At 43.7% G+C, this 24759-nt stretch overlaps 1 protein-coding gene across 1 annotated transcript in view; it reads right to left on the minus strand.

The window, feature by feature from the left end:
• Positions 1 to 1662: 1662 nt before the first annotated feature.
• The window catches only part of Adgrf1 (adhesion G protein-coupled receptor F1), a 34743-nt gene continuing 11646 nt past the window's right edge, over positions 1663 to 24759 (minus strand). Inside the window, exons 7-14 of the mRNA XM_036167117.1 lie at positions 22726 to 22877; positions 19969 to 20132; positions 17791 to 17979; positions 14316 to 15680; positions 12020 to 12061; positions 10497 to 10556; positions 3740 to 3806; positions 1663 to 1736 (exon numbers count right to left, since the gene is read on the minus strand). Coding sequence (XP_036023010.1) covers positions 1663 to 1736; positions 3740 to 3806; positions 10497 to 10556; positions 12020 to 12061; positions 14316 to 15680; positions 17791 to 17979; positions 19969 to 20132; positions 22726 to 22877 — 2113 coding nt within the window. The remainder of the gene's footprint in view (positions 1737 to 3739; positions 3807 to 10496; positions 10557 to 12019; positions 12062 to 14315; positions 15681 to 17790; positions 17980 to 19968; positions 20133 to 22725; positions 22878 to 24759) is intronic.

Consider the following 24759-nt stretch of genomic DNA (forward strand, 5'->3'; position numbering starts at 1 on the left):
TTCCCTCGGTCACTTCCGTTATCTCTTGGTCCCAGTGGTCCATTTTTTCTAACCTATTCATGCAATCTACTTCCAAGATTGGGGAGGGGGCACAGTTGTCTGGACACTTGGCTTAGAGAGGGACCCGGGACTCTCATTGTCCTTTGTTTTTAGAAAAAGCCATTAATTACGTCTTAATTTATTGTGTATACGTGCATGTTCACACATATGCCATGGTCATTGTGGGCAGTCCAGAGAACAAACAACCTGTGGGAGTCAGCTGTCTTTTTCCACATGTGAGTCCTGAGGATCTAACTGAGGTCCTCGCGCAGCCCATGAGTTTCCTCTTTCCCTTTCTTTCCTTCCTTCCTTCCTTCCTTCCTTCCTTCCTTCCTTCCTTCCTTCTTTCCTTCCTTCCTTTCTTCCTTCTTTCTTTCTCTTTTTTCTCTCTTTCTCTCTTTCTTTTTTCTTCTTTCCTTCCTTCCTTCCTCCTTTCTTTCTTTTCTTGTTTTTTTTTTTTTGTCTTGTTTTGGTTTGGGTTTTTTTGTTTTGTTTTTTTAAGACAGGGTTTCTCTGTGTAGCCTTGGCTGTCTTAGAACTAACTCAATAGACCAGACTGGCCTTGAACTCGAAGATCCACCTGCCTCTGTCTCCCGAGTGCTTGCATTAAAGATGTGAGCCACCACCACTCATGATTGTTTCTCAAGTTGAGTTTGAACCAACTACACTGCTCTGTCCTGTACCCCAACTTTTTGCCTTTAAAAACCCTATTGACAATAAATTCTATGTCTTAGTTGCATGTGATATGCAATATGTTTTGATAGGTGGATGCGTTGACAAGTCATTATTTCAATTAAGACAGTGAATGTGTATTTCACTTTATAGGGGAATTTATATGCTCCTTTCTTATTCTGTATAATTTACCCACCTGACCCTACCCTAAGACAAGTAATTTGCTCTCTTTCTACAGACCATCTTGTTTGTTTATACAACAATTATATACTTGGGGGTGGGGGTTGGAGTATTTGCTCAGATAGTCTAGTAGATGTATGGCATTATCTTTTTTTTTTCAAAGCTGAGGATCGAACCCAGGGCTTTGTGCTTCTAGGTAAGCGCTCTACCACTGAGCTAAATCCCCAACCCATATGGCATTATTTTGTTGGTGGTTTAATTTTCTTAAGGGTTGGACATATTGACCAGGGGCTTTGTGGGTCACTGTCACATCTTCCTGGATCAACAATATGTGTCGTTTCTTTGTCCACTTTGTAATTAATATCATTTCTACTTAATTTAGGATAAAGGAGGCAGGGTTGAACCACTAAAGTCACCTATTTTGTTGGGTTTTTAAAAACAGATTATTTTATTTCATGTATGAGTGTTTTGCCTGTATGGATGTCTATGCACCTCATGTGTGTAGTGCTCATAAAAGTCAGAAGGGGGCAGTAGATCCCTTAGGAACAGATGATTGGGCTCCACCATGTGGGTGCTGCAACTGAGCCCGGGTCCTCTGCAAGAACAAGTGACTTAACCACTGAGCCACCTCTCCAGCCTCAGAGTGACCAATTTGTCCTCAGACCCCTAAGTCACAAAATCTCATCTGATTTGTGCATGTCTTCTCTGCCACGTGGCTCTGAAGGACATGTTGCTCAAAGAAAAATCGGCCCTTGCTTATGACTCATGGCTTTATTCTGTTGATAAAAACTGGGTTAATGTGATCTCATTGGACGAGTCTCCAGTATGAGAAAGCGAATACATGCCTGAAGGGGGAAAAGAAGACAAGGTAAGTCATTGCTGTTGTTTTTGATTCTAATATAAAACAAAATGACAATGAGCCTAGGGAATGTCTTAAAACAGGGGCTAATGCTAGGATGGCACTAAGGAAAAATGGAGAACATGCTTGGTTGGTTGAGAGAGATAGCCCTTCACTGACACCACAGAAACTTGCATTCGTCAGCTACCCCTGTAGATGAAAAGACTTTGTTTTCAGTTACTGCTGGAAAATGAGATATAACATAGACTTCAACTCAATGTATAGTTTACAGGATGGAGCCCTGGAAGTTGTCATTCTTTTTATCCCCCTGACTCATGGGGAACAAGTGTCTGAAAAGGTGGAGATCAAAACCCTCTGTCTGGTTGGAGGCTGTAAAAACAGGAAGGAAGGGGCTGGGGTAGGCACTTTTTCCAATGCTTGAACTGTATCTGGAATTTAAGTATTTTGTTTTTCCTTTTTTAAAACCATTTTACTATTTTGAGAAATTTATTCCTGCAAATGATGTATTTTGAGCAAATCCTCCCCATTCTCACCCTCCAATTTGTCCCCTATCCTCCCATTTTCTCTACCAATTTCATGTGTCCTGTTTTAAAATCTACTGAACTCATTAGGTACTCTGTGTACGTGCAGGGATGTAAGACCATCTACTGGACATGAGTAGTGTGGTGATTTGAATGTCCCCCATAGGTTCTGGCATTTGAACACTCGGTCCCCATTGGTGGTGTTTTTTGGGAAGGAGAAGGAAGCGTGTCACTGGAGGTGGGCTCTGAGAATTGAAAGATTCATGCCAGTTCTAATTCAACATCTCTCCTTCCAGATGTGGTTCAAGATGTAATTCCCTCAGCTCCTGCTCTCAGCATCCAGTTTCTTCCAGCTGCTGACTCCTCTCTACCATCATGGACTCTAACACTCTGCACCCATAAGCCCAAATAAACTCTTTCTTCTGTAACTTTCCTTGGCCATGATATTTTGTCACAAAAATAGAAAAGTAACAAATAGAGACAGCCTCACAAGTATCACACCTCTAAGAAAAACTGACTCTTCATCTAGGGAAACCTCAACCCTTTCCTCATCTATGTTGAAAGTTTGCCTGGATTGATTTTCTGCAGGTTTTATACATGCAGTCACAGTCACTATGAATTTACATGTGTGATGACGCTGCCATGTCCAGCAAATACTGTTTGGGGAGAGCTACCCACTATGTCTGATTCTTATAATCCTTGTGCCCCTCTCCTATGAAGATCCCTGAGATTTTAGAGGAGTAGGTATAATAGAGATGTCCCATTTAGAACCAAGCACTCCACAGCTAGAATTTAAATAGTTTTGATGGAAATCTAAAAAGTATTTAATCCTGATGGTGTCATAATTCAATGTAAAATGGGACTGAAGCTTTTCGGTAGGACTGCAATATAACTGGGAACACAGAATATCTCTTCCACTTTTTCCTCCATATCCCACCCTTCCTCCAAAAGCACCTTGACTCCACCATGTTTAAATGTCCAGTAATCATCAGTATATGAATTCACTGGGAACAGTACTTTCTCAACCTCATGAGGTGTTACACCTCCCTCCTCCAGGTCAGTTTAGAAAATAATAGGTGTCCATCACTGAACATCAGCACATCATCCCATGCCCAGCTGGCATAAGATGGATGACTCTCAGTAAGGAGTTAGCTGGGGCTGGGAGTTAGCTGGGGCTGGTCTAACCATACTCCTCAACCCTAGGGCCTTGATGATCAGTGCTCCAGGGGCGTGTGTGTGTGTGTGTGTGTGTGTGTGTGTGTGTGTGTGTGTTGTGTTGTGTTTATGTGTGTGTACATGCCTATGAACATCAAATCCGCAGTATTGCTTTATCAGCCCTGAACACAACCCAGAGGAACTCATATGCATGGCCATCTGGAACTGTTTCTTTTAATAGTTACTATCAGATTCTCTTCAGAATCATAATCTCTTCTTATCTCTTACATTCTTTGGCTGTATTGTAACTCACCTTTGTGTTGGAGTATGTTGAAAGGCTTTAAGCATTTGGGCTTGGTAACTATATCTGAGCAGTTCTGCTGTGCAAAAGAACAACAAAATAGTTTACGTTAGGTAGCTCATTGGAAATCAGACATGAAGGTCATGGAGGTTTGGTTCCTCTTTATAATTATAATCCTTTATAATATAGTTTGGGAACCCACGTCCTATATTCCTGTTAACAGCGTAATTTAAGGAATCACACTTAAGAAGGAAAAAAGCAGTACAGTGACTAGTCTTTAAATTTTTTATATAACCAGGTGTGATGGCACATGTCTAATCCCAGCACTCAGGAGGCAGAGGTAGGTAGATCTCTGTGAGTTCCAAGCCAGCCTGGTCTACAGAGTAAATTCCAGGACAGCCAGAGCTGTTACACAAAGAAGCCCTGCCTTAAAAACAATCGTTTTAAAGATAACTACAGACTAAACCAAGCAGAAGGTGGGGGTGGCTTTAGTATGACTTATCAGGGAAGACATTCCCCCCTGGGAAAGCACAGGTTTCAATTTTTCTTTAACTCCTTTTGGTTTTGGTTTGTTTTTTGGTTGTCTGTCTGTCTGTCTGGTTGGTTGGTTTTGGTTTTTTGGGACAGGGTTTCTCTGTGTAACTCTGACTCTCCGGGAACTCGATCTGTAGACCAAGCTGGCCTTGGACTCACAGAGCTCCGCCTGCCTCTGCCTCTGAATGCTGAGACCAAAGGTGTGCGCCACCACACCCAGCTTCTTTTAATCTGCTCTATTGCATGATTTTGTTTTGGTGGTATTATTTTGGTTTGGTTTGGTTCTTGAGACAGGGTCTCACTGTAGCTCTGGCTAGCCTGGAACTCAGAGATCATCCTGCCTCTACCTCTTGAGTGGTGGGATGAAATTAAAGACATGCACTGCCACATGATCAAAGAATGGAATCTGAAGTTTGTCTTGACTATGGATGAAGGCATGGCCTTATGGAAACTTACGGAAAACCAGAATATCTTAGTTACTATCAAGCAGGAAGCCTGGTTGTAAATACCATGGACAAACCATTGCCCCCAAAGAGTTAATTAAATCGGGCTTCCCAGTCACTTCATAGTCTTTTTTCTTACCCTTTTCAGTCCTTGGATGGGAAAATGCCCGGCTGGAAAGCTATCAGCCCCAGCAACTTTATGTGAAGTATAAAGGCTGCATAAGCATGCAGGCTGGCACAGCAGTCCCCTTGGCTGGTGTGCACACATATCCCTGGTGTTATTAAGCCCTACATAATGGCCTCTCTGGCCATTGTCCATTCACAACCTATGAGAGTGTTTTCTTCAACAATGGTCACTCTGTCTGTGGCCCACCCTCATCCCCAGGAGTGTAGTTCTCCACAGAGATCTCTCTCACCCTTCCCCATGCTCACGATTGTATTATTGTATTATTCCTTAATGAACTCTGCCTGGCTTCAATGTTTCGTCTTGTGACTCTCCTTTATTCCATGTACATAGGCTATGATTCTATTTGCAAGAATATAGAATAGTCACTCATTCATCCCTTCATCTGCTTTTTTAAAGTATAGGAGATGCTGGAGTTTATTTCCAAATAATACTGTGTTTCTGTGTTTTTATGGTTCTAAGAACCAACTAGGAAGTGGCCTTGGGGGAGACATTACCCCTTTTCATATCCATGCTCATACTTCGCTCGTTTGTACATTTGCCACTCGAAGCACTGAAACGAGCTAGTGCTCATTGTAAACACAGCCCCGACACAGCTTTGCCTCACTCTTGTACAACTTAGCATTCAGTCCTGTGAGTCATCCATTGCTTGTTGGTAGACAGACCATGGAGACTATAATAATTTAGGGACTGAATCACTGAGCTGGAGAGACAGATGGTGCAGCAGTTGAGAGCACTCTCTGCTCTCTGGAGAACCTGGGTTCAGTTCCCAGCACCCACAAGGTGACTCACGGGGTTCTGTATCTCCAGTTCAGGGGATCCATGGCCTTTGTGAGCATCAGACATGCACACAGTGTACATTCTTGCATACATGTAGGCAAAACAGTAATAGGCATATGATAAGAATATTTTTAAAAAATTGAAACTGAGCCACTAAAGCTGAAATAAAATGTTTCAAGCAAAGAGCAAGCATGAATTAGGAAATATAATAGTGTTTAGATACGTGACACCCTTTTAGATTTGTTAATACTGATTTATTCATTCACTCTCATATCGAGAGCTTTTGTTTGCCACACACTATTCCAGGCATTAGGAATGCTGGGAAGAATAATTTCCATTCCCATTCTCATGCCATGTGACATGGATGTTAAACCAAGAAGGGAGATGTAGATTCAGCAATGACCATCTCCCAGGCAACCTCAGCAGGACACAGGGTGGATGGTCCTCACTGAAAACATGGCAGCTTCCTCTTCCAACCCTTCTGGCCTGTCTCATCTCTTCAGTGTCCTTCTATAGATCCCTGCTGCATCACCTCTTTGCCTTCTCTCAGTCTCATGGCTCCAACCTACACCTGCTGCTCACCTTCTGTCATTCAGATGGGCCTTATGTCAAGAAAAGAAGCCACTCCGCTCATCTTTATTTGCTTCTGAATCTGTCTCTTGCTTCCTTTATCTTCTTCACCTATTTGCTTTCCACACCCCACAGTTCTAACAAGCCTGCTGCTTTTGTTCCTGCATTTATTATTTATTTATTTATTTATTTGTTTGTTTATTTATTTTTACTTTCCTGGCTCACCTGTATATAAGGTCCTGCATGTATACTTTGTTCTCTTCTTTTCTCCTGTTCTTTTCACTCACAAGCTCCTAATCTAAGCTCTTACTGTTTCCAGTTATGGTTGAATGCATATAGCTGTGTGTATGTGAACAAAAATGCAATGCTCACAGAGGCCAGCAGATGTCACTGAACTCCCTGGAGATGGAGTTAAAAGACATTTGTGAACCACCAGTGTGGGAGTCTGGGAACTGAACTTGGATTCTCTGCAAGAACTTTAGGAGATCTTAACCACTTAGCCATTTTTCTCCAGCTCCTATCTCTACTTTCTAATAATCCATAATCTGAGTTCTTGGTTTGGTTTGGTTTTCCATTTAAATTCCCTCAGAGAGAGAAAAACAATCACTATGCTAGTTAGTTTTTATTATTGGCTTGAAATATCCAGAACCACCTAGAAAGAAAGTCTTAACGAAGAGTTGTCTACCCTGGATTTACACAGAGACATGTGAAGTTCCATCCTAATTAGTCTTATCTATAAAAACCTGGAGTCAGATAACAGAGTGAAAGCTCAAAGATCAGAGAAACAGAGCAGCAGCCACTAGAGACTTCTTATCCCTACGAATCCTCAGACTGAATAGGAGTGCAGATCCTGTCTCCACCCACCTTATATTCTTGTCTCCACCTCCGAGTGCTGGGATGAAAGGCATGAGCCTCCCCTGGTGCTGGGATTAGTGTGTGCCACCACTGCCTGGCCTCTATGGTTAACTAGTGGCTAGCTCCACCCTCTGATCTCCAGGCAAGCTTTGTCAGAACACAAACAAAATATCATACAACAGGCATGTCTGTGTGGGAAAATCTTAATTATGTTCATTGATATGCCATCATTTTCTGAACAGGGCATCCTGAACTGTGCCATAAGCTGAGTACAAGCTTATGTCCCCACCCCCACCCCTCCCTCACCCCCCCCCTCTCACTACCCCCTCCCCTGCACTCGCCTGACTGCCGACTCCTATCACTTTGAATGCACTGTAACAAATGACCTGGACGTGGGAGCCAAACAGCCCTTCCTTCTCTAAGTTGCTTTCTGCCTGATATTTTATCACAGAAACAGAAAGTAAAGCCAGGACAATCATTGGACCAGACAACCAAAAAGGAAATCTAATTTTTACCACCTGGCTTGAATCAAAATGCGGAGGGCCATGGATGCTGAGAAACCGGCCCTCGTGGCCGTCACCGGCTAGTGACCACCCTCGCATCGGAAGAGCACTGACAGGACATGTCAGACACAGGGAGAGGTGCTGCGGGCATTTGAGCCTTCGACTCTGTTTTGTTTTCTGTCTTTGATTTTCAGTGAGGAAAACACGGACTTCCTGCTCTGAAGGGTAGGGCGTGCCTCACCTCATTTTATTCACTGATGTGTATTCTTTTCTGTAATTTCCTCCTTTTCCTGAGACTACACAATAACATCAGCTCACACCTTCTGGTCCCAGCAATTTGAGTTCAAGACCTAATACTAAAATCACAGACTATAAGAACCTCTTTGAGCTGCTGTGAAACTTTGCTCAGACCTATGGCCAATGGGGTACAAGTCACAGGACAGCGGCCAAGATGGGTTACTGTTCCTTACATCCACAGCAGTGCTCTGCTGTAAGCGGAGATCAAGGGAGCTCTAAGATGATTTCCTCAATGAGCTGTGATTTATTTTACATCTACTTTTTTGTGTATATGTGTGAGGATGCCACATATGTGTGGGAGAGCACCAAAGCCAGAAGAGTGTGTCAGATCTCTTGGAGCTAGAGTTACAGATGGTCATGTGGTGCCTGATGTGAGTGCTAGGGACCTTCAGGAAGAACAGCAAGTGCTCTCAACCACTGAGCTGCCTCCCCAGCCCATTCTTTTGTTTTTGTTTTCATTTCATTTTGCCCATGAGAGACCAAACCCTTTATGTTTCAGGAGCTAGCCTTGAACTCCCGACCTTCTTGCCTGCACCTCCCTAAACATTAGGACTGTAGTTGTTGGCTTAGTTGCTCTTCCATTGCTGTGAAGAGATACCACAACCAAAGCAACTCTTGTAAAGGAAGCACTTAACTGGGGCTGGCCTACAGTTTCAGAGGCTCAGTCCATTGTCATCATGACAGGGGTATGGCATCCTGATCCACCAGCAAAAGGAGAGAGAGGAGAGAGAGAGAGAGAGAGAGAGAGAGAGAGAGAGAGAGAGAGAGAGAGAGAAACTGGGCCTAGCATAAGCTTTTGAAACCTTTAAGCCCACCTCCAGTGACATACTCCCTCCAAGAAGGCCACACCTCCTAATCCTTCTAATCCTTTCAAACAGTTCCACTCCCTGGTGACTAAGCATTCACATATGGGAGCCTATAGAGGCCATTCTTATTCAAACCACCACCGTGGTGTACCTCTACACTTTAATGATTTTAAAATTCTATTGTTTCTTATAAAAATCTCTGAACACTCATATAAGTTTGTGTGTATAGTTAACTCAGATGACTTTTTAATCAAATAGAGACATTGCTACTTTAGCACTCTCTCTGAAAAGTCCTCCATGTCTTGTCAAAAGTCTTAAACTAACATTGAAAGCAGAAAATGTGTATGTGAGTGCTGTGCTATAGCACACCACCCTCACGGGCACCTTTGTAGAAAGAATGAAACAGCAAACCAACCCACTCCACCCCAACCCCATTCCCACCCCACCCCACTTCCACTTAACCCTAATCCCAACCCACCCCCAGCCCACCCCAACCCCAACCCCAATCCACCCCAACCCACCCTCCCAACCCCATCCTTCCTATGCAAATTCCTCAGGTTCTGGACCGCAGACCTAAATGCTGGGGCTATCAGGGACCAAAATCAGTAGTTTTATCCACTCACAGCAGACAAGGTAGTAGATGAGGGGGATAAGCAGACACAGGAAGAGGAGTCTCCTCCCACTCCTACTGGCTGAGAACTGAAGAATCTCATGAATGAAATTAGGAATGACCTTTACGGGCAAAGTGTCATGTCACAGTGCCTTATGTGTACTAAGGAGTTCTTTAATATTTTTTTTTGTGTATTTTTTTCATTTTGTTGTTTTTTTCAAGACAGGGTTTCTCTGTATAGTCCTGGCTACATGGAACTCGCTCTGTAGACCAGATTGGCCTCAAACTCAGAGATCTGCCTGCCTCTGCCTCCTGAGCGCTGGGATTAAAGGCGTGCACCCCCACTTCCTAGCTCCTTTAATTTTTTTAACCTCTATTTTTAAGTCACACCTCAAGAAATATCTTACCATCTTGTTTTTTTGTTAAGTTCTTAGTTAAACATAAGTTCACCAGAGTATTATTTTTACCTAATTTCTAAAATCTTTCAAACAGTGTAACTCCAATGTCACCAAAGTTGTATATTAGCTATGGCTAAGACACTAGAATGTGGCTCTCTTGAGAAGCAGCCCCACTGTGTGCCACTGTCCTCCTCTAGCCCCGCCCCTTTTTGCGGTTTTTCAAGACAGGGTTTCTCTGTGTGGCTTTGCACCTTTCCTGGATCTCGCTTTGTAGAACAGGCTGGCCTGGAACTCAGAGATCCGCCTGGCTCTGCCTCCCGAGTGCTGGGATTAAAGGCGTGCGCCGCCGCCGCCCACCTGGCCTCCCTCCCCCTTTTCAATGCCCATGCTTAAGTACACATTAACATGTTTTCTTAATAAACTCTAACCTTGCTTCACACTGACCCGCCTTGAGATTCTTTTCTGCATTTTCTGTCAAGAAGACCACCTTAATACAGAGCTGACAGAGTTTCTGAACACTCTGGCCACTACCAGTGGCTGGTGGCAGCATAGACACCCATCTCCGGCAGCCCTGACACCCACCATGGGTCTTGCAGGTTTCAAGCCTTCCTATGCATTTGCCCAGGCCCCCCTTACATCAGCTCTTTATCTGTCAGCCCCTGCCGGGCACCCTACCAAGTGATGATACCGGAAAAACAAGGGCCTTCCACAGAAGTGAGCTAGCCACAGATGGCATTGAGGGAAAATCCCAAAGCTCCTACTTCGTGCCTTGGAGCTGGAGGACATTACCTTTGGTGCTTGCTTCCATGAGCTTAACAAAGTCATCTTGTTAGACAGAAGTTGTCGCAGCTGTCGGGACATCAAAAAAAAAAAAAAAAAAAAAAAAAGGAAAGGAAGGGAGGGAGGAAGGAAGGGAGGGAGGGAAGGAGGGATGGAGGGATGGAAGGGAGGGAGGGAGAGAAGGGAGGAAGGAAGGAAGGAAGGAAAAGAAAATGATGAAAAGAGACAAATAATCCGACATCAGCATATTAAGAAAAAAGTACCCTTTAAGACTGTTAATTAGCAACGTCACTTCTATGCAACACGTCTAGAGCATTACACAGAAATATAGTAGATGACTCTCACAACCTCGCTTCCTAGAAGCAAAACTAGAATCCAGCATGAAACAACAGTATCTAATGCAGTAATGCATGAGCATCTGGCAATCATTGCTGGGGTGAAGTTTATCCGTGGAGGGAAGGGTTTGGTTTCCCAACCATGTGTCTGGTAGGAATATGGCAATTGTTAGAAAACTGCCTGTAAATGGGTGGTAATACATGTCAAATGAGTTTACAATACAATCCTTTCTATTTTTAGTATTATTGGTTGATTGATGTGTATGAGTATTTTTGCTTGCATGAATGTCTATACACCACGTGTGTGCCTAGTGCCTGTGCGGGTCAGAAGAGGTAGCTGGTCCCCTAGAACAGGAATTACAGATGGTTTTAAGTCATCATGTAGTTGCTGAGAACCAAACTTGGGCCCTCTGCAAGAGCAACTCCAGCCCCAATAAAAAAACCGTTTTGTCTTCTTACTGAAACCTCAATTACCGCCTTGACTCTCAACATAATTGCTCACTGCTTGGGAGGGAGAATTGAGGGGCACGGTTCTTCACATTTTTTTTCTATTTATCTTTCACTAAAACTAATAGTCATTTGTTGGGAATTTTGTTTAGTGTGAGAAACTACTTAGAATTTGATAGCTTGGAAATGTGAAAGTTGTGTCCTTCCTGCATATTTTAAATAAATGGGCAAAGGAATTCAAGGCACAAAATAGAATTCATGCCCTCAGAAAGCAATCTGACCCTTGAGCCATTGCCAAAGCATAGTTTAAATTAGAAAGAGATTTTCCTGCTTGCTTTGGAGGCAGAATCTCACTCCTCTAGCTGGTCTGGAAACCTTTGTGTACCACAAGCTGCCCTGGAACTTGTAATCCTTCTGTCTCAGCCTTCTGAGTTATTGGGATTACAGATATGTACAACCACACCAGGCTTAGAAAGATTAACTAAAAAAGGCTCTCTCTCTCTCTCTCTCTCTCTCTCTCTCTCTCTCTCTCTCTCTCGATGTTCACTTTGCTTACTATTGAATCTATATGCTTCGTCAGTAAGGATGGCTTAGGGCCTTCATCTCCTGGATGAGTCTGTCTTTTGTAAAATTATAGAATTTTATTACCTAAGTACACATCATGTGTATAAAAAAGGCCTTGGATCTGAAGGGGAGGTTTTTAAATATACCTGCATTATGTAATGAAGGAAGAAATGAATATACACGTACCTTATTATCCAAGAGAATTCCAAAACAGAAGATGAAAAATCCCTTTAACAAGCAAAAGCAAAGAGTAAATCATATGTATTATATTATGTTTTCTTCTCCAGATAAGAAATAATCTATATATTATATGACACAATTCTATCATCCTGTCAACCTTATTATACTCTAATGTTGACTTTTTTTCTCTTTTTGGAGATTAGGCCACATTCTATAACCCAGGCTAGCCCACATTCCATAACCCAGGCTAGCCCATATTCTATAACCCAGGCTAGCCTGGTACTCACTGTGTAGCCAGGCTGGCCTCCAAGTTGTGATTCTTCTGCCTCTACCCCTTGTGTGCTGGGTGACAGCCAAGCACTCTATGCTCAGCTTGAACTTGTTTTCTTGTCTGCCCTCCTGCTAGACTGTAGGCTTCTAGAAGGCAAGAATAGTGTGAGCTCTACAGTGCCTGTCACATGACCAAAGGCTCATAGCTTGTTTTTCATGAGTGTGTTAATGAGCAAATGATTGAATGAATAAGGTTGTAAACTCATATGGAAATTCATCCTCGCCTGTGGTGTTATTCAAAGCCCCAGATAGCTCCCAATGACTGTGTATCTTAGCCTTTCTTTAGATCAAGCACTTCATAAGCATTTATCATGTACATGCAATGGCAGCAGGCCCTGAGCTTCAGCATCCCTGTGGCCAGGAAGAGGAAAACAGCCTCTGTGAGGATCCTTCTCTTCAAGTATGTCTCTTAGAAAATCTTGGTAAAGGCTTGCTTCCTCCCAGTCAGAGAACCTTCATGCTTGTCAAATAGCATGCTGCTCTCAAGCCTGCCCTTCCTAGAGCTGCCAAGACTTGTCACCATTGGGTGAGTGATCCCTGTGACTTCATCTGTGACTAACGCCTGCACGTTAACTGCAGTGTTGACTGCCACATCACCTCCAGGAAACTCTCTCAACATTTACTGAACCTGAGCACGGTGTCAGGTGCTGAATTACCTCTCCTAACCCTCCAATTGTTCCATCACCATTACTGATGCCACTACTCATCAGCTGGGAGAACTGAGGGACACAGACACTAAGCACATAGTTGATATTTGAGAGAAAACACACTTGACTCCAGAACCCAAAAGTAAGACTACCATCTCTCTGAGTCATTGTCCTCGGTGATCTGGCCTGAACCTGCAATAAACCATGGTTGAAGATTTTCTCCCAGTTACATCCAGGCCTAAGGATTATTTTTTCCATTTATTCTGAATACTTTCTGACTATGAAATATAAAAACCATCCTGAAGAGGAAGGATCAGCAAGCTTTTTTTGTGGAAAGACTACATTGTAAGTCTTTGGGGCTTTATAAAACACATAACATCTGTTTTAGTTCCTCTGCTATTGGAGAGAAAAGACCCATAGGCCCTATGGACATTAACAGGCATGGTTGTGTCCCAAGGAAATGTTAGTTACAAAATTTGGCTATTAGTGTCAGGTCGCTGGCCTCTGTTTATTAAATTCCAGGGAGTTGCTTGCTTTATATCTGTCAAGGCCAACAAGTACTTTTGAGTTATTTCTCTTTCTCTGCTTTGTCAGCGATTTGTATGAGAGATGACTGAGTCAACCACAAAAGAGATAAATGTCAGTTGTGTGAACACTAATAGATTTAAGCTCTGCCATGGGTTACTGGGAAGGTCTAGAATTCAACTTTGGTATGACATGAACTTCTGGGGAAAATGGCTGGGTTTGTCTTCTCACTGTTTCCAAGCACTTTGTGTTATAGACTTGTTGGAACCAAGGAGATGAGATCATCTCCATCCACTAACCCCAGTTGTCTATACATATTCCAATGGCAGTGTTTGGTTGGAACCTCTAGCTTGCTCCTGCACATTTCTCTCTCCAAACCCTGCCCTCTCAGAGAATCTTCAACAAAGAAAAGGGGCCAAAAAGCCCAGTTCCACGTTCTTGGCAGCCACAGCGACTCCTCCCCTGAAGTTGCCAGCAACCCAAGTACCTGCCTAACATGTTCCTTTTTTTTTTTTTTTTCCCATACTTAGGCACAAATCCAGCTTGTGGTAGACACATCATCATCACTTGCCTACAAAGCTATATAATCTCCCTGCTTTAGTTTATGTGTATGACTTCTCCTGCCTCGATCTCTGGGACTAAAGAACTTACCCAGGAATTGCATTGCTCAAATAAACTTGGTCTTTTACTTTTTCAGTTGGGCTTAATCTGGCTTACTGTATTGGCAGAGAAACCTATTATCAGCCTACAGAAAACCTATTAGACAGGTGTACATAATACATTGTTCATATTTTTCTTACCTGGAAAGCATTAAGCAAAGCAAAAAGAACATGCCAAGCTGCATTCTGGCTGTCCACCATTGTTCCTATGCCAAAGCCCCAGGTGAGCCCTAGAAGTGGGGTCAGAATGAGGAGGCTCTTTCCCATGCGGATGGCAGTGGCCTTGTCATCCTGACTCAGTCTTTCTCCAACTGCTGGCCTCCAGAGCTTCCTGAGGACCAGCAGCACCACAGCCAAGTTCACGGCCACAATAGTCAATGCAGGAACAACAAACGCCAAGAGAGGTTTGTTCTCATCAGACCAGTTAAGCCAGCACACATTGCTTCTCTTGTAGCTGTTGCTAGGTTGGGTGGCTGCAATGGTGATGACGGATATAAGGAGAGGGCACCCGTAGCCCAGGCAGAACCCAATAGCCATCATGGTAGGCAGAGCCATGTGATGGAACACGAGGATGATGCGATAAGCCAGCAGGGCGCCGAGCACAAGCATCCAGAAGAACAAAGCAAGGTAGAAAAAGTGGGTAAAGAACACGGCAGCTATGCAGACTCCAGAAGGGCTGACGGCGGCATCCACGGTGGCAGCAACGATAAACCAGACATCAGCAATTAAGAGGGACAGGGCGATGTTCACTAGGCAGACATGGCGTGTGTATGAGGTTTGGCTTTTCTTGGTTTGCTTCCAAAATAGAGACTCGATGAGCAGGCATAAGATTAGACTTGCAATGGAGATGCCCAGTCCGATGTATGTAATCCATTTCACCACAGAGATAATCGAAGAGGGCACCAAGGGAGACATGAGCACGGAGAAGGAGGTCAGGTGCTTACATCGGCACAACACTGTGCCTGGAGTTTCATTCACGAGTTGGCATCCTACGTTGCTCCATTGCAAATGACGGAAATCCCAAAACACACAATGAGGCTGGCTCAGGTTTCCATTTATCTTGGAAAGGTTCAGGAAAATTTCATTAATAGAATCGTTTTGGATAAGTGTGGTTATCACCGGTCCATTGATCTGTGCATTTCCTGCAGAGGTAATGGGTAGAATGTTCCCAAAGGTCAATGAGGCCATGCTGATAATAGTCTTTGGATGGGATTTCTGGAATTGCTCTGGTCCAATAAGCACGTGGCCTTGGATGGGCAGAGAGGCATTTTGTTGTATGATTTCAATGTGATAGTTGTAGCTCTGTGTGCTTTGGATTTGGGTCCCTTTCCAGTCGATGAAGTTTCGAGAAAAATTAAGAGGCAAGGCAGTGGGAGGTATTAGAGTGCTGATGTTTTCCAGTGTCTCTAGCAGCTTGGAGCTGGCATCCTTCTCTTCTTGTAATAAAATTGTCCAATTAGTTATGGATGTTGAGTTCAGAACATGATCAGCTATGTTGATGACATTCTGAAACATAAGAATCCAAATCAGTTTAGGTCTTCTGAGAGGGGAGCCAAGAATGGAAGGTCAATCTTCTGAGGGGAAAAGGCCGTAGAATTGGTGAGCTGAGGATCACAGGAAACCTCAGGACTTCCACCATTTCTGTCACTCAATCCAGTACAAGTGTTTGTGTAAAGAAAGCTGGGCTAAGATTGCAAGATACCTCTGTGAGGGAGGTGCTGCCACCAATCCTGTTGACCTGAGTTCAAGTCCCAGACCCCACCTGATTGAAGGAAAGGGCCAACTCCCACAGGCTGCTCTCTGGTCTCCAGACACATACTACAGTGTATGTACCACCCCCACCCCCAACACACAGAATAAATAAAATGTTTTTAAGGTGCGTCCAGGGTGGTCACCCAAGTAATCTGCAATCACAGTAGCACTTTCCTTCAGCATGGAGGAATAAGCATCCTACAACCCACAGGTGTGCATTCCTTCATCCCTGGGATGGGGGAGATGACTGCACTAGCGAACAGCCACAGCACCAAGACAGGAGCATGGCCTCCAACAGCTTCCCCCTTTTGCTTCTTTAGCTAATGTTCAAATTTGTTTTTGTTTTATTATGTTGTATCTTATTTTATTATTATCTCTTAGGAGCCTGTTCTCTTCTAATGAGAGACCAAAAGGGGGTGGATCTGGATGGGAGGAGAGGTGGGGGAGAAGTGGTTGGAGTAGAGGAGGGAGGGGACTGTAATCAAGGTACAGTGTATGAAAAACATCTGTTGTTCCATTGTGAAAGAATGGGGGGAGGCTGGTAAATTCATGTCATGGGTGCTCAAATTTCAATTCCTGGGTTTTTAGTGTTGTTCACTGCATAAGACTATCCAACAGTGATCCTTAAAAACAGTGCAATATTGAACTGTTGACTGGGGAGATGGCTCTTTCAGGGGACTCTCTTCAAGTCCCCCATCTTCCTCCTTCAGCCTCTCAGGGGCTAGAACTGCAGGCCTATGCCAGCAGACCTTGCCCTGCCATTCTTTTTGTCCTTATTTTTAATTGAAAATCAATTTTTTTCATAACATGTATTCTGATTAGTTTCCTCTCCCAGGTTCCCCGCCTCCACCCAAATCCACACCCTTTCTTTCTCTTATTAGAAAACAAACAGGCATCTAAATAATAATAATAATAATAATAATAATAATAATAATAATAATAATGTAAAGTAAGATGAAATAAAAGCAAACAAACCAGAATAGAACAAAACAGACAAACAGGGGAAAAGCCAAGAAAAAGCACAAAAAACACATAAACACACAGCTGCACACCAACTTGCACACACAGAAATCCCATAAAAACACCACACTATGTACTCAAAGGACCTGTTAGCACATGGGGGTTGCTCTTAAGTGTGTGTGGTTTGTATCCCCAGTAAGACTTTATGGGACAAAGCAAATTAGTTGTACTGCCATTCTTATGGTGACCAAATATTATCACGTCATTGGCAAATACCAAAATTTAAATATCTAAACTAAACCAGACAGTTCTTAGACTGTACAATGCAAAGGTCAGAATTTACAAAACTTAAGATGATACATATTATAGATTACAAACATCAAGGATTTAGGGTGTAGTAAGCATTGGGCCCCAGGTTCAGTTCTAACTATGGGGTCCAGGGAGAGAAGAAATGAAATGTTAATGCCCATGTTCAATAGTGCAAAAGCTTACCCCATCCTCTAAGCCTGAACCCTCACAAGCAGCCTGTTTGTGGGCAGATTTGAATTTAGTCTGTTTATCCTATGAGTTCATTGTATACTGTAAAAATTGCCAAAAAAGCTCACATGGGGACTGTTCCATGGCTTCTCTGTCTTTCTCAAGAGTTTCCCCATCATCCAGGCTCTTATTACACCTCCCACAAGATGTAGCATTTGAAGTGAGACCTTTATTCTTGGTGTGGTGGCACAGGCCTGTAATCCCAGCACTCAGAAAGGTAAGCCAGGATTGTTTCCAGGACTTCAAGGTTAGCCTAGCCTATGTCTTGCATGCCAGGTCAGCTAGAGCTACATTGTGAGACCCAATCTCGAAAAATACTCAATTATAAATAAATACAGTGAGCCCTTCAAGCGTAGGAAGACCATACCTTCAGAGTCAAGTTAGACACAGTGAAAGAGTTCGCCAGTGACAGGGATGAAATGTCACTCAGAAATGACACCACTGAAGCCAGGTTCCCAGCTGTGGTGGAGGAGCTTTGCTGAACGATGGCAGAAAGATTTTGCACCAAAGAAGACACATCCGCCTCTGTGATGTTGCCTGCAATCATGCTGAAATTCTTAAAAAACAAGAAAAGAAAGATTAAGTTCTGGGGGGAAAAACAGAAATGCTTGCACATCGTCAGATTGCAGATCAGATGTCTTGTCTACAGAACAAACAGTGCAGTACATCAGCAGATAACTATACAGTAGTGGCAAACAGCAATGGCATGGTTCAGTGCTTCAGATACTCTAGACCCTGTGCTAAATGCTTAATAATGCTTTATAGGAATTTGTTGATTGAGTGTCTTCAACACTCTTGGAAGGAAGTCGTGTTATTATTGATATTTTAGCGCTAAGGGAACTGGATCATGAAAAAAGTCTATGAAAGACCTTTTCAAGTACACCACAATCTCAGTTACAGGAAAATGGATAATGACTTAAGATTTGGTGATTTTTGCAAGGAGTACTCGGCTAAAAGTAGTACTGCCAGTACCGAGCTCTGCCAGTACTAATCCTGTACTTCTTGTACAGAGTGAGAAAGAGATGGGCAGTGAGTCAATATGGCTACTGGGCTTGGGTCAGTCCCCACTGCGTGGGCAGGGTTTAGAGTCTCACTTCCTCCTTCCAGGCCCATCTACTTCTGCTATGCTAGGATAACTGAGAGAGTGGCGAGCACAAGTGCTTGTTTCCATCAACACATGTTGACCCAGGATCCCAGATCCCACCCAAACTCCTCGCTGTCCTCAGCTGACAGTACTGCTCTCTGCCTGCCCACACTTCCGGGATCAACAAGTTCTAACTATTGCCATGTTCAGAACTGGGGCAAGGAAGGAGAGAGCAAGACTAGACTCGGCTGTGTATATCACTCTGTATAAATAAAATGCTGACTGGCCAGTAGCCAGGCAGGAAGTATAGGCAGGACAAGGAGAGAGGAGAATTCTGGGAAGTGGAAGGCGAAGGCAGGGAGAGAGACCTGCGAGCCACCACCATGACAAGTGAGATGTAAGGTACTGGTGTGGCCACTTGGAGACTAACAGAAATGGGTTAATTCAAGATATAAGAACTAGGTAGCAAGAAGCCTGCCACGGCCATACAGTTTGCAAGCAAGTTTCTGTGTGTTTACTTGGTTGGATCTGAGCATCTGTGGGCCTGGCAGGTGAGAGAGATTTGTCCTGACTGTGGGTCAGGCAGGAAAACTCTAGCTACAAGACTCCAGTGGCTACCTGCTCCTAGTCTATAGGTGAGGACTAAGAGGGCAGAAAGGGACTGGTGTTTGTTCCGGGATGCTCTGTGCTTTGACATGCAGCCCTCCTTTGGTATCCTCTATTGTGAGAGGAAGGGCATCTGGCTGGGATGGACCCTCTGCTCAATCCAGAGGTCTGCTACAAGAGCAATGGCTGAGCCGGTCTGGAAGACACCTCCCCCGGTAATTTCAGTTCTCCTGCTCCTGACCGTTTACCTCCTCTTTTCTTTTTTCTTTTCTTTTCTTTTTTCAATACAGAGCTAGAATGGAAGCCACCGCAGTGGAATAGGAATCAAGTGACCCTGTTTCCAGACCACTATTATTGTTATCACTGGCTGCTTCGTCTTTTGTTTCCTGAATATTTATATTTAGATTTTCATTTATATGTATATGAAAGGTCTATTGCATGGGTCACCACCCCATCTCCCGCACCCCCCCATCCAACCTACTCACTATTCCAATAGAAGATATTTGTACATTCTCACTTATATTAAGTATATTACCCTGACTCATGCTTCCCCTTAGTCTTCAACTCCAAGGCCTCTTGGATTTCCAACTCTAGCTTAGTCACTGTTTTAGCATCTATCATATCTGTAAGCATTGAGTACCTTCACCCTACTATGACAAAATCATCAACTCAGGCATTGTCGGACTCCACCCATCATGCTCACAATCCCTGGTTAACCAAGGCCCAACAGAGCCCTCATATTTTTGCACTCTGTCTGAAGATACAAATAGTCATATTCGACCCCCTACCTAGGCACACTCTCTGGGTGAAGTCCACTGTGAAATTCAAAGTGCCAAGTTCCTAAAAATGCATCACCTTCTTCAGTTCCTCTAGCTGAGAGAGCACGCAGGACTCCTTGGTGACCTGCCACCCAGAGCGACCGCACCTGATGGTGATGTTTCCGGTGAAGCCGCTGCTACAGGGCAGAGTGTATTCATCATCCTCAAACCCGAATCCAAAGGAGACGCTGTTACACTGGGCTGGAAAATAACAGGTACATTGGAGGGGGGAGACTCCAGAACATTCTAGTGCTCTACAACAAGAAAATTGCAGTGTTGAAATGATTTAGAAGTTATATTTATAGATTTAAAATCAAGTGGGCATGGCAGCCCACTTTTAACCCCACCAGCACTCAGGAGACATGAGCAGGGAGTTCTCAGATCAATCTGGCTAGACAAACTATCAGGAAACAATGAGCTCCACATGTGGTAAGAAACCCTGCCGGGATATATAGACTAGAAAGCAACTGAGGAAGACATCCAACATCAACCTTGGGCCTCCACCAGTACACATATGCACCCGTACATACTTGTGTCCATACACATGCAAACTTGTTGTGGATGATTGATTGATAAATAAAACACTGATTGGCAAGTAGCCAGACAAGAAGTATAGGCAGGAAAAAGAGAGAGGAGAGGGCTGGGAAGTGGAAGGCTGAGGCAGAAAGACGCTGCCAGCTGCCTCCATGAGAAGATGTTAAGATACCAGTAAGACACAAGCCACGTGGCAACTTATAGATTAATAGAAATGGGTTAATTTAAGGTATAAGAACTAGATAGCTACAAGCCTGAGCCATCAGGCCAAACAGTTTCGATAATATAAGTGTGTGTTTATTTTATAAGTGGGCTGCGGGACTGTCGAGGCTTGGTGGGACTCAGAGAGAAACTCTCGAGCTACACAAACTTGATAATCTTGAGGATGCCATCGAACAAAGAATGATAGTACAGTTGGAATATAGATGATCGTCACTGTGACATGATCCTTCCTGCCATGTGCTTATTTCAAAGCTGCTTTTACTGCTATCACCAATGACCCTTAAGTATACCCTCCCATTATGGGAACTAGGAGATGGCATTATCAGAAGCCAGGTCCTCAAGGCCTGGAATTTTTATTTCTTCATTGTCCTGTTCTATGTCTGACATATTAGATAGTGAGTATTGGCTGAGTGAATGTTGTTGGTAGACACTGACAGAGGTTTTGATCGGAGATACCCAAGGCTGAATTTAAAAAGTAAAATGAATATGCAACATGTATTGCTAACTACAGACCTCCTAGTCTGCATCTTATATTTCTTGCAGACCTAGCCCTGCATTCACACCACTTTGCATGTTCTCTACAACCACTGGGGACCACATGCCATTTCTCGGCTTCTGTGAGAGCAATAGATTCTTTTGGACTCCATACATGAGTGAGGACATATTAATCTTTCTGTGTCTAGCTTCTTTCATTTACCATAATGTTTTCTAGATTCATCCATCATGCCACAGGTAGCAAGAATCATCCTTTTCAGGAGCTGAAGAGTACTGCATATCAAAATAGCTGGGAAGCATTCGTTGACTATTTCCATTGCAAGGAAATCATAAATGTTTAAGGTGATAGATGTACTAATTACATCATTATACAATGTCACCAGCTCTCAAAATAGTACATTATCATCCCATAAATGTGCATGACTATTCTGTGTCTAATTAACTTTTTTAATATTAGGCATAGTGATGCACATCCATAATCCCAGGACTCAGAAGGCTGGGGATGGGGGCTTGAGAACTGGAAGCCAGTCTGGAGACTCTCTCTCAAGAAATAGAAGAGAGAGAGAAAGAGAGAGAGACACACACACACAGAGAGAGAGAGAGAGAGAGAGAGAGAGAGAGAGAGAGAGAGAGAGAGAGAAAAGAGGAGAAGGGAGGAGAGAGAGAAGGGGAGAGGAGAGGAGAGGAGAGGAGAGGAGAGGAGAGGAAAGGAAAGGAAAGGAAAGGAAAGGAAAGGAAAGGAAAGGAAAGGAAAGGAAAGGAAAGGAGAGGAGAGGAAAGGAGAAAATGTGTGATATTTGTTTTAACCATCAGCATCAACTTTGCACAGTGTAGAATTAATTACCTGGGAAGGGAGTCTATGAGGGCTTGTCTAGATTGGGATGGTGTGTTGTAGGTCTGTGGTGGATTTTCTTACCTGGGTTAGCTGAGGTAGGAGGACCCACTCTGAATGTGTCACCATTCCATGGGCTGGGTCTTGGACTTGGATGTGACTGTGACTAGCTGTTTTAGGTGCTGCTGCCTCTACTTCCCCACAAAGATGGCCTGGAATTATGAGGCAAATAAACCCTGTCTCCCCGAGTTGCTTTTATCAAGGTATTTTACCTCATCAAGAGGAAATGAACTAAAATGGTATTTTTAAAATGTAGAGAGAGGTGGGTGTGTGCACTTTCTCCTTGGGTCTTTAGGTGATGAGTTAAAACTACCATCAGCTCCAAGGCATTTCCAATATGTATATCAGCAAAGTGCTGCTGAGTCATGTGCATCACGGCCTGTAGTTAGTCAGTGCTGCTGAGTCGTGTCCATCACAGCTTGTAGCACGGTCAGTGCTCTAGCACATTTATCTGAGATGCTCAGATCTCCAATTAGTAACTATCAGAGAGTCAGCTAGGGTTAAGTGGTATGGGGGTGGGGGAGGCTGCCAGTTTCTACTGAAAGTAGGTTTTAGAACAGTTCTCTTGGAAACAGGTATCTGCAATCTACTTTCTGAGGACATCATGCAGACATATGAAAGATTGAATCAAAGATGGAAGCCCAGCATTACCTTCCCTGAACACTCGAAAAGAGCCATCTTTAACTGAGAACCGCCTTCTCAGGGCCACCAGTGCCTTGTCCTTCACCTGCTCCATGGCAGACAGGAGCTCAGCTGTGTCACTGGAGCCGGTCACTTCATAGCCAACAACGATGCTTCCTTCTCTGCAGTGAGGAGTAGGGGAAAGTAGAGATTTCCCTGCATTTACTCTCTCAGGACAAATCTGTGAATGCATGGTATGGAGCCCACAGGAACGAAGCAAGCAGATTGTCTATGTGCCTTCATGGAGCTGAGAAATAAGCAAATGCTCCTCCCCCCCCAACACACACACATGTGTGCATACATACATATGCACACATACATTTCTATCCATGCATGCATATGTACATATCACTTGCATGCACATGCATACCTGTATGCTTCCTAGCATCCATGTGTACATACATGTATGTACATGTGCCCACAGTCATTTCTAAATGTTAAATGTTATGAGAGGCAGGTATAGAGTGGTAAGCATAGAAGGCAGAAGGAAATGCCTCACACTCTATTCAGGCTGGATGGAGAAGGTTTCTTGGTGGAAAACATGCCTGGTTTTTGACACAGGCCTTTAAGATGATGTTTTAGTTAGGGTCACTATTGCTGTGATAAAACTCCATGACCAAAAGCAGCCTGGGGAGGAAAAGAAGGGTTTCTTTGGCTTACTCCTCCAAATGACAGTCTATCACTGAGGAAAATCAGGGCAGGAACTTGGAGGCAGGAACTTGGAGGCAGGAACTGAAGCAGAAGCCATGGAGGAGTGCTGCTTACTGGCTTTGTCCCCACGGCTTGCTCAGCCTCCTCCTTAAAACACCTAGGACCACTTGCCCAGGGATGGCACCACCCACATTGGGCTGGATTCAACATCAACCAGTGATTAAAAGAATGTACAAGCCTGTATACAGGCAAATCTTATGGACACATCTCCATTAAAAATCCCTGTTCCTAAATTTGTCTCTATCATGTGTCAAGTTGACAGGAAACTAACCAGCATAGACAAGTGATGAGCAGCATACTGGATGGCATGCACCTATCTGTAAAGTTCTGGAACAGGCAGAGTGTGACCACCTTAAAGACTAAGTGAGACAGAGAGGTAGGAAGCAATACAGGGGAAATAACATCGGGAAACCAGCTAAAGGAAGGTGATAAGGAAAACAGGAGGATGAGCTAAGTTCGGCTTGAACAAGTTGGCTAACTATTTCTGTGGAAGCTTTTAGATTGAGGTTATACTTGGCAGACTTGCTAGGAAAGCAGGTTTGGAATGTGCAAGAAAGAAACCAGTTAACAATAACTTCACAAGGACACCCACAGAACCAACTAAGCTGGGCTCATAGGAGCTCACAGAGACAGAACTGACAACCAGGGAGCCTGCCTGGGACAAGGCCCTCTACATGTGTGTTACAGCTGTGTAGTTTGGTCTTCGTGTGAGACTCTGAATACTGAGAGCAGGGCTGTCTCTGACTCAGTTGCCTGCTATGGGGACCCTTCCCTCCTACCAGGGTGCCTCATCAGCCTTAACAGAAGAGGAGGTGCCTAGTCTCGCTGCAACTTGATACACCATGGCTGGTTGATACCCATGGGAGGCCTGTCCTTTTCTGAAGAGAAGAGGAGAAGGAATGGATGGGGAGGGGGCGGGGAGATGGAGGGAGAGGTTTAGGAGAGGCGGGAGGGGAAACTGTGGTCAGGATGTAAAAACAAAATAAATAAATACAAAACAAGAGAAGAATTTCACAGAATGGAAACAAAATCAGTGTATTTATAAAGTGGAATATTATTGAACAATAGAAAAGTAGGACTCACAGCTACTGGGTAAATCAAGAATGAACTGCAAGGATTTCATGCTGAGTGATAGAAACCAGGTAATAAAAAAACAAATCAATAACAACAACAACAACAACAACAACAAAAAAAAAACCAGACCTTGTATCTATGTGACATTCTAGAGCAGGTTAAACTAACCTAGGGAAGTAGAAATCAGACCCAGTAGCTGCTTCTGGTGGAGAGTGTGTT

Source organism: Onychomys torridus, chromosome 18 (assembly GCF_903995425.1).
Source record: "Onychomys torridus chromosome 18, mOncTor1.1, whole genome shotgun sequence".
NCBI classification, from domain to species: domain Eukaryota; kingdom Metazoa; phylum Chordata; class Mammalia; order Rodentia; family Cricetidae; genus Onychomys; species Onychomys torridus.